General features: G+C 42.4%; 2 protein-coding genes and 1 long non-coding RNA gene across 3 annotated transcripts in view; all 3 read right to left on the bottom strand.

Annotated features, from left to right (window-relative positions):
• Nucleotides 1-5,873, bottom strand: part of chrna2b (cholinergic receptor, nicotinic, alpha 2b (neuronal)) — an 11,734-nt gene extending 5,861 nt beyond the window's left edge. Inside the window, exons 1-4 of the mRNA XM_058056252.1 lie at nucleotides 5,454-5,873; nucleotides 2,095-2,246; nucleotides 1,312-1,356; nucleotides 1,130-1,239 (exon numbers count right to left, since the gene is read on the bottom strand). Of these exons, the coding sequence (XP_057912235.1) occupies nucleotides 1,130-1,239; nucleotides 1,312-1,356; nucleotides 2,095-2,246; nucleotides 5,454-5,520 (374 nt within the window). The 5' untranslated portion in view covers nucleotides 5,521-5,873. The remainder of the gene's footprint in view (nucleotides 1-1,129; nucleotides 1,240-1,311; nucleotides 1,357-2,094; nucleotides 2,247-5,453) is intronic.
• On the bottom strand, nucleotides 5,873-12,297 carry si:ch211-142k18.1 (uncharacterized). Its single transcript, XM_058056253.1, has 3 exons — nucleotides 12,244-12,297; nucleotides 6,900-7,417; nucleotides 5,873-6,752 (listed from the first exon to the last, which is right to left on the bottom strand). The coding sequence occupies exons 2-3, from the start codon at nucleotides 7,409-7,411 to the stop codon at nucleotides 6,614-6,616; spliced, it is 651 nt and encodes a 216-aa protein (XP_057912236.1). The 5' UTR covers nucleotides 7,412-7,417; nucleotides 12,244-12,297; the 3' UTR covers nucleotides 5,873-6,613.
• Nucleotides 12,298-14,474: 2,177 nt separating this feature from the next.
• The window catches only part of LOC131106813 (uncharacterized), a 29,609-nt gene continuing 27,568 nt past the window's right edge, over nucleotides 14,475-16,515 (bottom strand). Inside the window, exon 4 of the long non-coding RNA XR_009120143.1 lies at nucleotides 14,475-14,528. This is a non-coding gene — a long non-coding RNA (uncharacterized LOC131106813). The remainder of the gene's footprint in view (nucleotides 14,529-16,515) is intronic.

Below are 16,515 nucleotides of genomic sequence, written 5' to 3' on the forward strand. Positions count from 1 at the left end.
CTCTAAAAGAAATAAGGGAAAAAAGTTATCCTCTCATCTTGTGTGGAAGTGGTAAATTTTTGGCTTCTTAACTCTAGAAGAAATAAGGAAAAATGTTCTACTCTCGGCTGCACGGCGGTCGAGTGGTTAGCGCGCAGATCTGACAGCTGGGATAGGCTCCAGCACCCTCCGCAACCCTCGTGAGGATGAGCGGTACAAAATGAATGAATGAATGTTCTACTCTCATCTAGTGGGGAAGTGGTAACTTTATGGCTTCTTAACTCTAGAAGAAATAAGGAAAATGTTCTCCTCTCATCTTGTGTGGAAGTGGTAACTTTTTGGCTTCTTCACTTGAGAAGAAATAAGGACAATTTTTCTCCTCATCTTGTGTGGAAGTGGTAACTTTTTAGCTTCTTAACTTTAGAAGAAATAAATTCAAGGCTAACATAACTTGTTAGTTCGCCGTCATCTCTAGTCCCTGCAGCATAAGAGTCAGGCAATGCAATGTAAACAAAGAGCAGCAAGGTGACTATAGGGGTATTATTTCATATCTGCATGTCTGCCATATTTAACATTGAATCCTATATCACAGAAATTGATTTAACGCATTCGGGTGTGGAACCAATTGAGCGCTGTAAAACGAGGGACAGGTGTATTTCTATTTCTGTTATTTCCTATGGGAGGGCCCACTGTGCTTAGAATATCTGTAAAAAGAGCTGATAAGCAATAATAATATCCTGCTTGGGGCGTATGAATTGAATCGTAGACGTATGGACATGAATTAAAGCTTTTTAATATGAAAACCTTCTGCGGTGAGCTCACTTCCTTCCACTGGGCACAAATTCATTTTCCATTGCCGAGGCGCCGTGAGCCTAAGTGGAGATGTTATTAGATTTTCCCATGAATAATGTGCACAGATACATAAAGATATGCATCATATATAATAGGTAATGGCGAGCTAGGTTTACACAATAGAATGAAATCCAAGATTTATCCAATAGGAAATGTATTAACAGCTACAGTACGGCAGAAATCCACTGGAGGGCGCCATACACGTGCTGATGATTAGTTCTATTTTGGAGGAAATAAGTGTAGAAATCAAATATATGGATCAATAATAATTATAACAATAAGTGGGTCATTGACTGACTTATTGTAGAGGACAATGTCCGGCACCCAGATGAGTTCAGACGGCACTCTGATGGACGTCACGTTGTCGTAATCGGACGGCCTCCAGCGTAGTTTGTAATCATTCCACTCCTGGATGCATCAAGAAACATACATGAGCGACCCAATACTTTTGTAGAAACATGGATGCAGCGTCTATCCTACCTGTTTGAGCCACACATTGGTTGTCATCATCTGGTTTTTCTCATCCTTACGGACAGAAAGATGAGACATGATTCAGTAAACAACAACTTAATTTTTCACTTGAATAATGATAGGGGGTGCATGAGAAAGTGCAAAAGAAAAACAGAGCTTTCCTTGACTATGTGGCACATTTGTTATGATGCGCAGGTAGGGGTAAAGTCAAATGCAGCTCCCATCATTGGGAGGTTGCCTACAGCCACTGCTTCAACTTAAACTGGTGATTAAATATTTTTTAATGCTAATAAAAATAATTTAAAAAATATAGTAAATGAAAAAAATGAAAAAATAAAAATAAAAATAAAAATAAAAAAAAAATGAAAATGCAAAAATAATAGCAACAAATGCTGATAAAGATCATGAAATTTTTTAAATAACAGTAAAATGGAAAAATAAAAACAAAAATGCAAAAATAGTAGTAGGAAATGTCAATAAATGTAATGTGAATTATTGTAAAAATTCTAAGAAAAATAAGAAAATGCAAAAATAAGAATAAAAATCAGAAAATAAAGTGATAAACGTAATTACAGTATAAAATGCTAATGAACGTAGAAAAATAGTTGCACAATGCTCATAAACAAAATCAAAAAAACAAAAATCTAATAAAAGAACATGCAAAGATAATTGTAAAAATACTAATAAAAATAATACAAATTTTAAAATAGTATACAATGGTAATAAAATAAATAGAAATGTAAAAAAAATGCATACATACTGTTTATTCATAGTGGAAGTAGAGAGCCTCACCACGTCAATGAGCTGAGCAATCGACAGTCCGAACTTGACGATGACCACATCCGAGATGTTGGGCACGGGTCTGGACCACTTGTTGTACGCGGCAAACAGCGTCTTGAAGAGCTCATCCTCTGCGTGCGAGTGCGTCTTATCGTAGCACACCACTGGTTGCGGGTTTGAAAACAGACATGCAACAAAACAGTGGTGTACCACTGATTATTTGAGATACTTGACACACTTACGTTAAAGTTAAAGCCAGTCACGTATTATTTGCACTGAGTGAGTATTAACGGAAAAAGGGGCCGCAATGAGCCCCCCCCCTCCACTCCCATGGGGGACGGCTTCATCACTGCAGTCAATTACACACATCATTACATGCTGGTGTTAAATGGAGGTGGTCTGTCTGTCAATCTGCGTTGCGACTGAAGCGTGAAACAATTAGCGGAGGCTTTGTCACGGGATCTGACGCCGGGCAGGAGATGACGTAGACTGTTGATGCTACTCCATGATTAGTTTGCAAAGTAGTGGGCTGGTGTATACTGGGATGGTCCAGTGGTCAAGGCGTTGGGTTTAACATCCAATGGACAAGAAAAAGGATAATGGTGTGTGAGTGACTGGAAGAAAAGCTTGGGCATCTCTAAGAGACCAGAGTTATCAAGGAGAATTATCAGATGCAATTGCTGTATGCCCATGTGAGTTTGAATCCCACTCCTGGTATTTAAACTTAAACCATGCTAACTGTAAATACTACAAACAACATTTTTCAAAGACATAATGAAAATGATAAGAAATAATGATTTTAAAAATTATTAAAATAGAAAAGAATAGTAAAAAATAGTAATGAAAGTAAAAATGTCCTTACATCCACAATTGTTCAAACCCAATTCCTGGTATTTTAACTTAAACTGGTGACTGTAAATACAAAAAAAATTGAAAATAAAATAGTTTTTAAAAATTGCTAAAACAATTAAGCAAGTAAAGTGATTTAAGTTAAAAATGCTATTGAAAATTCTAAAATAATATTTAAAAAATGCTAACATAAACTGAATTAAATAACCATAAATATGCTAATTAAAATAAAAATATGCAAATTAATATGCAAAAAGAAAGAGTCACAAAATTATAGCAAAAATGCTAATAGTAATGCAAAAATAAAAGACCTTCAGATAGTGATCCTTGGTCCGATGGCCTGTGAGTGACATGAAGAAAAGCTGAGAAGAAGTAATTTCCAAGTCTCTGTGAAGAAGTACCAGAATGTCCGAGAGGTTAAATGTTTAACCTTCAACTTGTGTTGAGGCTGTCTGATGAAGGGCATCATCTTGTCAGTGACATTCCCTCCATGTTATTACAAAACCAACATGGAAACAGAAGCCCCCCAAAATTCTAGACCAAATAAGTAGTTTTTGAGACAGCAGCATTATAATGACGATATGTATCAAAACGGACGGAAGTTTATGATCCAAAGCACATAGTAAGTCCTCGTCGTCATGGCTCACATCATGATCCATAATCTTGGAGGAGAGGCCTTGACTTTACAGGATAACTTTTTCCATGATTGCATCATACGTAAGGGAAAGGACTGGACTGGTTAGCAGTAAGGAATTCATTTGTGCATTCCATCTGCAAAAAAAGTAAACTCACGGCTGCTGCATCAAGACCACTTCGGGTGACCCACAAGAGACCAAATGCTGGGTCCTAAACGCTGCACGGCTAGCTAACCTGAGGCGTGCATGCAAATTGTTGATGTGATTTATTGTCCATGCTAATTGCCTCGCTTGAGGGCTTTTAGAGGGTCGGAGCTCAGGTGTGCATGCATGGCCCAATAGGCCAGCAAGGCGCTGAATTCATGATGAGATGGACTTCCTCTTGTCAGTTGAGTACCGTATCTCTTCATGCATCTGTGTAGGATCAGATGGAAGATTCCATTATGACATCTTGGAATGGGGAACGTTAAGGAGGATGGAATCAGCACCAGTAAAACCTCCCACGATTATGGATCATTTTTTATATTTATTTTGACTATTATCTTCTGTGATTGGCTGGCGACCAGTACAGGGTGTACCCCGCCTCTCGCCCAAAGACAGCTGGGATAGGCTCCAGCAACCCCCCCGACCCTCGTGAGGAAAAAGCAGTAGAAAATGAATGAATGAATGACTATTATCTTTGTGCGTTCATTGTTTACTGGCATATAAACACATATGTATTGTACACAGCATTTTTTCTAATGTAAATTTTTATGATGGGGATAAAATCTGATACCGATATCACATTTTTATGCCAATATCGGGCGGAATTATTGGACATTCCTAATATTTTTGCATTTTCATTATCCTGAAATTTTTTCCTTTTTTTGCATTTTAATGATGTTTTATATTTTACAATTATTTTGGTTATGTTCACAATTTTTGTATAAAAAAAAAATTAATAAAAATAAAAGAATTAGCATTTTATTATCATATTACTTTGTTGCATTTGAATTTTGATGAGCCTTTTTACCATTTACTATATATACTAGGGATGCCCGGTAATTATCGGCCCGATATCAGCATAAAAATCGCTTGATATCGGTATCACATTTTTTCCCAATCAGGAATACCAATATTAAAAAAATGCTGTATACAACAAATATGTGTTCATTCCACCACAGGAGATATGTCATGTACACATATCGGTATCGGAAATCGGAGAGCCAATATCGGACATCCCTACACTATTGAATTTTGAATCACAGGGCACATATAGACAAACAACCATTCACACTCCCATTCATACCTATGGACAATTTGGAGTCGCCAATTAACCTAGCATGTAACCCATGCATGCACGGGGAGAACATGCAGACTCCACACAGAGATGGCCAAGGGTGGAATTGAACTCGGGTCTCCTAGCTGTGAGACCTGCGTGCTAACCACTCAAACACCATGCAGCCTCACAAAATAAAAATGAAAATTAATTGCATAGTATCATAAAATTATTTTTTACCAGACACATCCGACTCCATTATTCTTATGATTTATCATTATTTTATGTGAATACTAATTAAAGTCAGGTAATGAAGTGGCTGTATTTGTGTTTTATATAGATTTTGATATGCTGAATTGCTGCCATTTCCTGGTATTTTCCACAATGTTAGGAAGCCATACACTCCATTAGCTACTCTACCTAGAGGCAAAGTCTGTGAATTACAATTTCATCATATTTGCATTCAATTCTGAACTACTGTACTATCTCTTTTAGTGGCATAAAGACAGGACGTAGCTATCAAAATGTCATATTATGTGTTGTAGTTTCTTAATAACACCAAATAAAAAACATTGACATTTCTGAGTGAGAAATGGCATGAGGTGTGATGATATGATGCGTTCGCTGACCTGCCTGGTAGAAGAGCAGCGAGCAGAGGGAAGCCATCCTCGCTGAGAACAGGTGGTTCCGTTCCATTTCGGCACAAAGACCAGTGAAAAATCCCAAAGTTATCTGAGCGCACAAAATGTGTCATCTTTGCAGCTGGGGGACATTTCAAGCATGTCATCCGGTGCTTCAGGAAGACTGTAATAACTTTTCACATGATCCGGGCTGGTCCATCATCATCATCACATCTGCTGTAATATTGCATACATGAAGTCAAGAAAGCACATCATAAGTCCAGGCTGATCAATATAATCCAAATATTTGCACAACGCAGCAAAATGAAACAGACAGGCTGCACTTTTGAGGAGCACATGCGAGTACTGCTCTTATTTTGTCTGATGCTGCACAGTCCCGCCTCCTTGCTGTGTTACTCCTCCTTTCTCCCACCCTTCTCCCTCTCTCTCTCTCTCTCACACACACACACACACACACACACAAATCCATGGATGGATGTGTGACATAGACAGGCTATACTAATACTTACTGTTGTTTATTAACTCCAATCCTTCGCATACATGCTTATTTGTACCCATTAAACAGCCCGAGGTGTCAATCATCCACAATATACACTCACCAGTCACTTCATTAGGTACACCCGCACAACCTAATCAATGTCTAATTCAACCAAATACAAGCCCAGTATATGAAAACATTAGCATTCTATGTCAACAATATGGAACACTGAAAGGCATTGAGGTGTGTTTCTAATATTGTGGACCCTCTCTTGTAGCTAAATGACCAACATATTAGAAATAATTGTTATTATGATGGCGTTTTGGGGGAGATATGATATGATAATGTGGGTGTACCTCATGAAGTGGTGTATGTATACACCGTAAAAAGACCTTTCAAAATGACCTGCAGTTAAAGTTACAGTCAAGTTTAATGACAAGTCACAGCAAGTGTTGTCCGGCGTCCTTTGCAACCCTGGAAGCAGATGGACCATCCTCAGCTTCCTCTGGAGGAGACGAGTAGGCCATTATGACTGAAGACTGGTCCATAAAATCCATAAACACCCCTAACTGCATATTATTCCCATGAAGATACTACGCTCTTCATTCCACAATGAGGTCCTATTCTGTTCAATGAAGGATACTACAGAGTGAGGGGGGATATGCATGTCTTAGCCACGGGCTTGAACCATGTCTCTCAGTTTCCGGGTGAAAGAAGCATGAAGGGCCTGTGACGAGCTCTCCAGGCGACCGGCCACGTCAGACGCCGCCCGAAGCATCTCCTCAAAAGCCAGGGACCCGTCACGAATCCTGTATCCATAAAATAACGCAATCACATGTGGAAAAAAGTAGGAATTTCACGAGAAAATTGCCATTGCATGTTAGCATGTGTATGTTAGCATACTATCTGAGAACTGTTTTGATATGCTAACAGAAAATACACGTTTCCCTACTTACTTCTGCATCCCAGCAAGGGTGTCCAACACCTCACCCTCCAGCTGCTTCTCCAGGTCTTCCTCTGCCTTCTCCGTCACCTCGCGGCAGCTTTTGTGGTCCTCCTGGATGCCCACCATGTTGGCCTGGATCACCTCCTCGTAGCTCTGATCTCCCAGCTCGGCCCCGACGTACTGCTCAAGGTTCTCAATCACCGCCTTGTTGGCGTGATGGAGCGCCTGCAGATATGCCAGCTGCTCTTTCTGGGCCTTCAGCCTTCGGGCAGAAACGCCCCTGGTGCTGAAGCGGACAGCGCATGTCTCCTCTTGCGGGGGCGGAGCGGACACGTCGGCGGAGGTTGGGTTGTTTTTCACCCTGGCAGGCTCATCAGCGATGGATCGCAATGGTCCATCAGTGGCCGTTAACGAGGGGTAAATGTCAAAGCCTGATCCGTAATCGCCGTCCCCACTTTGGCAGATTGTTGGGGTTGCCACGGAAACCAAGACCACAATAACGGGCATCCACCAACGCCACATGGTAGCCTGCAATAAAGAAGAAGAGGTTAGTGACTGGGAATAATGTTCCTGATGCCTTTTAACCTGGTCTCCCTGGTTGACACCAGCAGAGGGAGCTGTCAGCGACAACTCTGTCAGCGACAAGCCTAGCAAACATTCATTCATTCATTCATTCATTCATTTTCTACCGCTTTTTCCTCACAAGGGTCGCGGGGGTGCTGGAGCCTATCCCAGTTGTCTTGGGGCGAGAGGCGGGGTACACCCTGGATTGGTCGCCAGCCAATCACAGGGCACATATAGACAAACAACCATTCACACTCACATTCATACCTATGGACAATTTGGAGTGGCCAATTAACCTAGCATGTTTTTGGAATGTGGGAGGAAACCGGAGTACCCGGAGAAAACCCACGCATGCACGGGGAGAACATGCAAACTCCACACAGAGATGGCCGAGGAAGGAATCGAACTCGCGACTCCTAGCTCTGTGGCCTGCGCGCTAACCACTCGGTCGCCATGCAGCCTCAGACTCCATATTAATACACAAAATATTTTCATAGTTACAGCACATAAAACATGTGTATAACTTTCTAAATACGGTTTTTGCCATGATTAGAGCCCTGTAAACATGAAATAACATCCCTATAGTCACTATAGTTTCAATTTTATTTCTTCTAAAAATTTCTCCAATGGCATCGGTAAGAAGGACAAAAAAAGCCCAAAACGCACCACTTCCACACGGAATGGGGGGAGAACATTTTAGTGAGTGTGAATGGAGGTTTGTCTGTATGTTCCTTGCCAATGGCTGGCTACCAGTCCAGGGTATCAGCTGGGATAGGCTCCAGCATACCTAAGGGCACCGCAACCCTAATGAAAATAAGCGGTACATGGATGTACATGCTTATGTTTTCACAAACTCAAAAATGTCTCTAATTTTTGTCTATAATAATTTAGCCCTATTTATGATGAAGTATCTGTCTTTTTATATGTTTTTCTTCCAACACTGGTCACTGTAAAAAGGCAGTCTGCCCAAAACATTAAACCCTGTGCCTGGCTTAGCAGATGCCGAGTTATGTCACGGAAGGGCTGTAAAAAAAAAAAAAAAAAAAAACTTGACAGCATCGCTTTGTTACTTTTGGAGACATAAAGAGACCCCGTCTAGTATGGTTGGGGGGGGCACGGATTCACTTTTTGACTTTTGTTAAATGTCAAAGGAGGTGGCGGTCCCTACTGCAGCGCCACGTGTCTTCTTCTCAACATCTGTTGGAAGTTGGAAGTATGTGTGTGAAAACATGAAGCAGGTCTCGTCGCAGCCAATGCAGTGGTAACCCTCATCGATGCCAGAACACATTGGATGTCTGCACTGGCCTAGTTTGCTTTAAAAAACCATCGGGAAGTCAACTATGCAAGTGTAAAAAGAAGTGAAGTTAAACTAAAATGAAGCAAAAGTACTCACCATTGAAAAAGGCCTGACAGACACAATACAGGGATATATTTCCATGCTACACGTGTCACCATGCGCTTCGGGCTACATGCTATTCATGCTAGAATATGCCTGGTGAAATTAATTTGTGTGAGTAATTGATATTTTTAATGAATCATATTGCTCAATTCCTATTGAGGCGGCACGGCGGTCGAGTGGTTAGCGCGCAGACCTCACAGCTAGGAGATGAGGGTTCAATTCCACCCTCGGCCATCTCTGTATGGAGTTTGCATGTTCTCCCCGTGCATGCGTGGGTATTCTCCGGGTACTCCGGTTTCCTCCCACATTCCAAAAACATGCTAGGTTAATTGGCGACTCCAAATTGTCCATAGGTATGAATGTGAGTGTGAATGGTTGTTTGTCTATATGTGCCCTGTGATTGGCTGGCGACCAGTCCAGGGTGTACCCCGCCTCTCGCCCGAAGACAGATGGGATAGGCTCTAGCACCCCCGCGACCCTCGTGAGGAAAAAGCGGGAGAAAATGAATGAATTTATGTTATATTGTGCCCTGTGATTGGCTGGCCACCAGTCCAAGGTGTACCCTGCCTCTCGCCCGAAGACAGCTGGGATAGACTCCAGCACCCCCGCGACCCTCATGATGATAAGCGATAGAAAATGAATGAATGAATGAATGAATTTGTTATATTGTGCCCTGTGATTGGCTGGCGACCAGTCAAGGGTGTACCCCACCTCTCGCCCAAAGACAGCTGGGATAGGCTCCAGCATCCCCGCGACCCTCGTGAGGATAAGCGGTAGAAAATGAATGAATGAATGAATTTATGTTATATTGTGCCCTGTGATTGGCTGGCGACCAGTCCAGGGTGTAACCCGCCTCTTGCCCGAAGACAGCTGGGATAGGCTCCAGCACCCCTGCGACCCTTGTGAGGATAAGCGGTAGAAAATGAATGAATGAATTTATGTTATATTACATAAACAAAAAACTAAATGGTTGCATACTGAAATTTTTGATGGCACCTTGACTTCGGATTTTAATAAGTACATACATAAGCAAATTATCAAACGTAATAATACCAAGAGGTGCTTGCCTCTGCTCTAAAGTCACGCCAGAGCGGAAAGTCCGTCATTACAGCTTGTGTTTTGCTTTTTATTTAGCTTTTTAACTGAAGCTGAATTGTGAGGTCTTTGGCTTCACAGCTTCACTTTCTATTCTCTTTGAAAGCAAAAAGGACAACACGCTAAAAGAAATCATTTCCAACCACAAAGACATGCACCTTGCTCAATGAGCGGAAAGCAAACTTACCAATCTTTATTTCCTCCACTGCTGCTACTCCGCTACGTCCAATTTTCCGGCCAAGACAAAAGACTAACAGGGTCAGAGAGAACTTTCTTTTACCGTTTGAGGTAACAAATGCAAACACACGCTCACACTATTAGGCTCTGAGTGACTGACTGGAGCGTGTGCAGTAGGAAGAGGGGTGGAAGTGGTGGTGGGGTTGGAGGGGCGTCGAAAGTGAAAAATTTGCTTCTTTGTGGTGAGTGGAAAGAGGGGCAAGCTAAAGGAAAGGGGGGGGAGTAATCTACTTCCCATGTGTCCATATTAGTGGGGGGAGATGTCTTTTTAGGACCAAATACAGTATATCCAAGGGAAAATACTATAGGAAGCAAACTTATATAAATATCTATATAGTACAGATCTTTGGTGTAGCTAGTGTACAGCTTGTATAGCAGTATAAAGTAGTATAGCCCCTGAAAATGACTCAACACACACATTTTTGTCGTTGTTGCCAATACATAATTGTGGCTTGGTGTCATGGTCTGGGGCTGCATGAGTGCTGCCAGCACTGGAGAGCTGCATACTTTTTTTCCTGTGTAAAAGGATGTGAAACATATTTAATTAGCATGCTTTGTGTTATTATTAATTATTGGTATGGTATCAACATTTCAACTTGTTCTCTTCTTCATCGACTTTTCATATTTTTGCCGTATACTGTATATTTTATTCATTCATTCATTCATTTTCTACCGTTTATCCTCACGAGGGTCGCGGGGGATGCTGGAGCCTATCCCAGCTGTCTTTGGGCCAGAGGACCCTGGACTGGTCGCCAGCCAATCACAGGGCACATATAGACAAACAACCATTCACACTCACATTCATACGTACGTATGGACAATTTGGAGTGGCCAATTAACCTAGCATGTTTTTGGAATGTGGGAGGAAACCGGAGTACCCGGAGAAAACCCACGCATGCACGGGGAGAACATGCAAACTCCACACAGAGATGGCCAAGGGTGGAATTGAACCCTGGTCTCTTAGCTGTGAGGTCTGTGTGCTAACCACTAGACCGCCGTGCCGCCCTACTGTATATTTTTTAGTGTAAAATAAAAAATGGGCTACGAACCCCAACCAGCCCCTGTGCCACACTTTGGACACCTCTGCTTTAATAGCTCCTCATCAGGGTTGGGTCTGTGACGTGAAGTCAACTACTGTGAGGAACCATATATCTTGTAGACTATTTAGCTTGTTAGCTTCTCTTCCCGAGCAAACAATGGTGATTAAAGAGAAAAGGGGAGGGTCATTGCAGCTGTAACTAACAGTCAGTTGATCCAAAATGGCAAGCAAGGATTTTTCCTTGGCTTTCTGCTGCCAAAAAATGCTGGATAAGCAGATACGGACCTAAGTGTCTCTGTCCTATTAAATGAAGAACAGAATGTTCAGTGCATCAAAAACTGTTTTGCATTTAGTGTTCATAAAAAGCCAATCAGATTCATTATGTCCATGTTTTTTCATTTACTACGGTAAAGTTCCCGCACTCATGTGCCGACATGTTCCCACAAATATCGCGTGATGAGCTTACTCATGATGTTGTCAAACGCCTGGACGTATATTGGTGCCAAATCACACGACCACTTTATGGACAAATCTTTCCTTTTTGTGCAACACAGAAACCAAGCAAGCGTGTAGTGCAGCCCGTCCATGAAGGCACCATATGGGAGTCATTTTTCACCGTCACGTTTCTTAGCACTAAACCCTTTGACATTTGCGATGAAGATTCCATGACGCCTACAATGACACTTCCCAGGTATCAGGGCAGTCTTCTGAATTATGTATTTGGTTGTTTAGTGGTATGTATTTTGGATTCCATGTAATCTGAAAAACCTGAGCTTTAATGACGTTATTCTGGTTGAATTATGAATAGTTTCAATGGCAAACCACAGAAGAAATCAGGATTGACGCGTGAGGAGCTCCATTGCTCCCGGCTGCCGCTTATATTACAGTCCATAAATCCTTCCCGGTTCCTAGTTTGACAGACGAACCGTATTCATTTAAAACAGTTATTGATTTGACTTTCTTCCATGACACAAAACCTACCAAGTTTTTGTAATAGCGTCTATAAATTAGTCCACTTACTTGAGTCCACCGGAGGGTTAGCTGAACACACGGAAGACAACTGACTATGAATATATTGAGCAAGAAAAGTCTTTTAGATGTTTTTTTTTTTTAAATGACCACACAACCCCTCCAGAGGGTTGTCACTGGCCGAGGCCAAGGAAGAGTGTGCTGTCGCTGATAACGTCTGCTAATCCACTCGGGGGACCACAACGCGGGACGGACTTTTTCTGAGCAGGAAACTAGCTGATGATTCAGAAACAAACATCGTGCTGACTTTTTCAAAACGATGTGACCTTGACGAACGACTGAGCTGAAGCTAATAGTTAGCATTAGTTCGCCTGTTGGGTTAAAGGCTGCTACTGGAATCAGTTAAAGTGACAACAACAGGCTAAACCTCGGTTAGCGTCCGCCCTGGTTAACATGTTTTTCCGTTGATGCTTACAATTTAGGTGATAATTTTGCCTCGGTTTGCATGTGTTCTTTGGTTAGCGTACAATAGAGACCAACTTTTTTTGATTATTACAAAACAGCCTCCCTTGTTCGCATCCTATTAGTTAGCCAAACAAAGCGGCTATGACGTCAACAACTAAAAACTTTTTTATAGTTTTACAAGCACCAGTGGTGTGTCAGTCATGAACGAACGGGTCAAAAGAACTAGTTATTTTTTGTGAACGGAAGGAACGAGTTCTTTTGCCTGTCTTATCCTATCGTCGTGCCTCGCTCTGTGGGTGGGTGGTGTTAGCTGACTGAAAGTCCGAGACCGAGCAATTGACCGGGTCAATCGGTCCGGGGTCGTAACGCTGTACCAGGAAGCTGAGAAGCTCGGATCCGGAAGGCTGTCATAATACTTCTGATTTCAAGGTACGTGTTGTTGCGCTGTTGAGTCGGAACGAATGTGTACATGAGTGAACGGACTGACTCGACATGGCTGACCTGGTCTATGCCCAGGGGGAGATCATAGGCTAACAACAAATTGCCCGAAATGCCCAAAATGAACGAATCTTTTTACTGAATGAACCGTAGTGATCCGGTTCACTGAAATGAACGGTTTTGCTCACCACTAACAAGCACAAAAACAATTCCAAATGTATATGAATGCAGAATGAAAGGCATAAATGAACATTTAAGGTTACTTTTAACTTCGCCTATTCCCAAAGACAGGATGTGGCAGCCACATCAACCACCACCATCTTCCTGTTTCCAGTCCTGTCAAGAATCACGCCTTCAGGAACCTTAAATGTTCATTTACCCCTTTCATTCATTATTTATATGCATTTCATATATATTTCATATATATCCCTTTACTGCAGAAAAGTCCTTGCTCTCATGTGTCGACACGTTACCACATACTGTACGCATAGATCCGGTCCGCTTAGATCAATTTATGCCATATCACACAACCGGAAATCCTCATATTGGTTCAAACGTCAAATAACTTCCCTCGTCGTCACACTGGTTTGGACCACACTAAAGATTATTTGGACAAAGCTTGAACCGTTTCCTCTTTGTCCACATGACAGGGTAGAAGCCAAGCAAGCCTGGAGCCTGTCCATGAAGGCACCATATGGGAGTCATTTTTCACTGTCACATTTGTTAGTACTAAACCCTTTGGCATTTGCTATGAAGATTCCGTGTTGCCTACAATGACACTTCCCAGGTATCAGGGCTGTCTTCTGGATTATATACAGTATGTATTTCAATTCTACTTTTACTACTATAAGGACTTCTGATAGAAATAATAAAAAGTGAAAAAATGAGTAAATGTGCTCTTAACCTAAGATTTGGGTGTTGGAAAGCCATACTGCTCTTAAAAGTTGTAATATGATGAGAAACAGGGCGGCACGGCGGTCGAGTGGTTAGCGCGCAGACCTCACAGCTAGGAGGACCAGGGTTCGATTCGGTCATCTCTGTGTGGAGTTTGCATGTTCTGTGCATGTGTGGGTTTTCTCCGGGTACTCCGGTTTCCTCCCACATTCCAAAAAAAACATGCATGTTAATTGGCGACTCCAAATTGTCCATAGGTATGAATGTGAGTGTGAATGGTTGTTTGTCTATATGTGCCCTGTGATTGGCTGGCGACCAGTACAGGGTGTATCCCGCAGCTGGGACAGGCTCCAGCACCCTCTGCGACCCTTGTGAGGATATACTGTAGAAAATGAATGAATGATTCTTTTAAGATTGTCAAAAAATAAAACATTCTAATTTTTGCGGCATTGAGCCTCACAAATTGAATTAAATATATTATTAACTTAAAAAAAATGGGTCCAATGCCAGATTCGGCTCACTACATCATTTGATGTGGCCTGCAAAAATAATGCAAAATAATGGAAATAATATCAAATCAAACAATAAAGTAAGTAAATTATTTTTATGTTTTATTTATGTTATATTGTGCCCTGTGATTGGCTGGAGACCAGTCCAGGGTGTACCCCGCCTCTCGCCCGAAGACAGCTGGGATAGGCTCCAGCACCCCCGCGACCCTCGTGAGGAAAAAGCGGTGGAAAATGAATGAATGAATGATGAGAAACAAACAAAAAAAGTTGTTGCTGGAAGAAAAGTTACAAGAAGAAAGTTGAAAGAAACGACCAATCACTGCATGAACAGCGACACAAATCTGTCAAATGATTTAAAAATCCCGTCTTGTGTTCCCAACTATGTGAAAGCCTTTCCTTTGCATGCATTGCAGCACTTAGTGGTTACTGAGAACTCCTTGGTCCTGAAGGCAGCAGCAACGTGCTTCCAAGCAGATAAGCGATACGATTGAGCATGATTGATGTGAGCCTCTTAACCTACTCTCGATACCGGCCTGCACCTAGTAGTTCCATCCCATTTGCGGGTCACAGAGATACCGCGGGGGCCGCAATGGTGTCTGCGCGATAAACACTTGATGCTGTCCATCTCGTGCCCTTAAAGCCCCTTCAGGCATTCCTGTCAAGCCGGGCAGACGAGGCTCTTGGCGCCGAAAACCGGCCGTCTGGGCCGTTTCCCAACAGATGTCGGAGAAAGAAAAGGCAGACCTCGGACCAGACCTCATTACGTAGTCAAGCGGCAGGAAATGAGCCCGCCTGAGGACACTCGGACCGCCAATCAATCAGTGTGACGTTGATTCGGACCAGCAGAAATACAAGAAATACCATTTTTATTTACCCACATTTTGTTAACTTAACATCTCAGCGTTTAATAACAATAACTTTACCAACAAAGAAATATTTGTTGGACTGCTTATCCTTGTTAGGTGACTTTACGGAAATTATTTTGGGGTATTTTTTCATTCATTCATTTTCTACCGCTTATCCTCACGAGGGTCGCAGGGGGTGCTGGAGCCTATCCCATCTGTCTTTGAGCGAGAGGCGGGGTACACCCCGGACTGGTCGCGAGCCAATCATAGGGCACATATAGACAAACAACCATTCACACTCACATTCATATATGGACAATTTGGAGTCGCCAATTAACCTAGCATGTTATTTTTTTGGGAGGAGTACCCGGAGAAAACCCACGCATGCACGGGGAGAACATGCAAACTCCACACAGAGATGGCATAGGGTGGGATCGAACCCGGGTCTCTAGCTAGCTGTGAGGTCTGCGTGCTAACCACTCGAACTTGATTTTTAATAAAAAAGAAAGAAAGAAATGAATCATTCATTCATTCATTTTCTACCGCTTTTTCCTCACAAGGGTCGCGGGGGTGCTGGAGCCTATCCCAGCTGTCTTCGGGCGAGAGGCGGGGTACACCCTGGACTGGTCGCTAGCCAATCACAGGGCACATATAGACAAACAACCATTCACACTCACATTCATACCTATGGATAATTTGGAGTCGCCAATTAACCTAGCATGTTTTTGGAATGTGGGAGGAAACCGGAGTACCCGGAGAAAACCCACGCATGCAACGGGGAGAACATGCAAACTCCACACAGAGATGGCCGAGGGTGGGATCGAACCCTGGTCTCTAGCTAGCTGTGAGGTCTGCGTGCTAACCACTCGAACTTGATTTTTAATAAAAAAGAAAGAAAGAAATTAATCATTCATTCATTCATTTTCTACCGCTTATCCTCACAAGGGTCGCGGGGGTGCTGGAGCCTATCCCAGCTGTCTTCGGGCGAGAGGCGGGGTACACCCTGGACTGGTTGCCAGCCAATCACAGGGCACATATAGACAAACAAACATTCACACTCACATTCATACCTATGGACAAGTCGCCAATTAACCTAGCATGTTTTTTTTTTTTTTGGGAGAAGTACCCGGAGAAAACCCACGCATGCACGGGGAAAACATGCAAACTCCACA

Source organism: Doryrhamphus excisus, chromosome 19 (assembly GCF_030265055.1).
Source record: "Doryrhamphus excisus isolate RoL2022-K1 chromosome 19, RoL_Dexc_1.0, whole genome shotgun sequence".
NCBI lineage: Eukaryota > Metazoa > Chordata > Actinopteri > Syngnathiformes > Syngnathidae > Doryrhamphus > Doryrhamphus excisus.

What these genes read in the sequence shown, in the direction of transcription:
- si:ch211-142k18.1 (XM_058056253.1), bottom strand. Translation starts at nt 7,411, where the DNA reads ATGTGGCGTTGGTGGATGCCCGTTATTGTGGTCTTGGTTTCCGTGGCA. An exon ending in ACCCTTGCTGGGATGCAGAA is followed by an intron (nt 6,753 to 6,899) that starts GTAAGTAGGGAA and finishes TTATGGATACAG; the next exon opens with GATTCGTGACGGGTCCCTGG.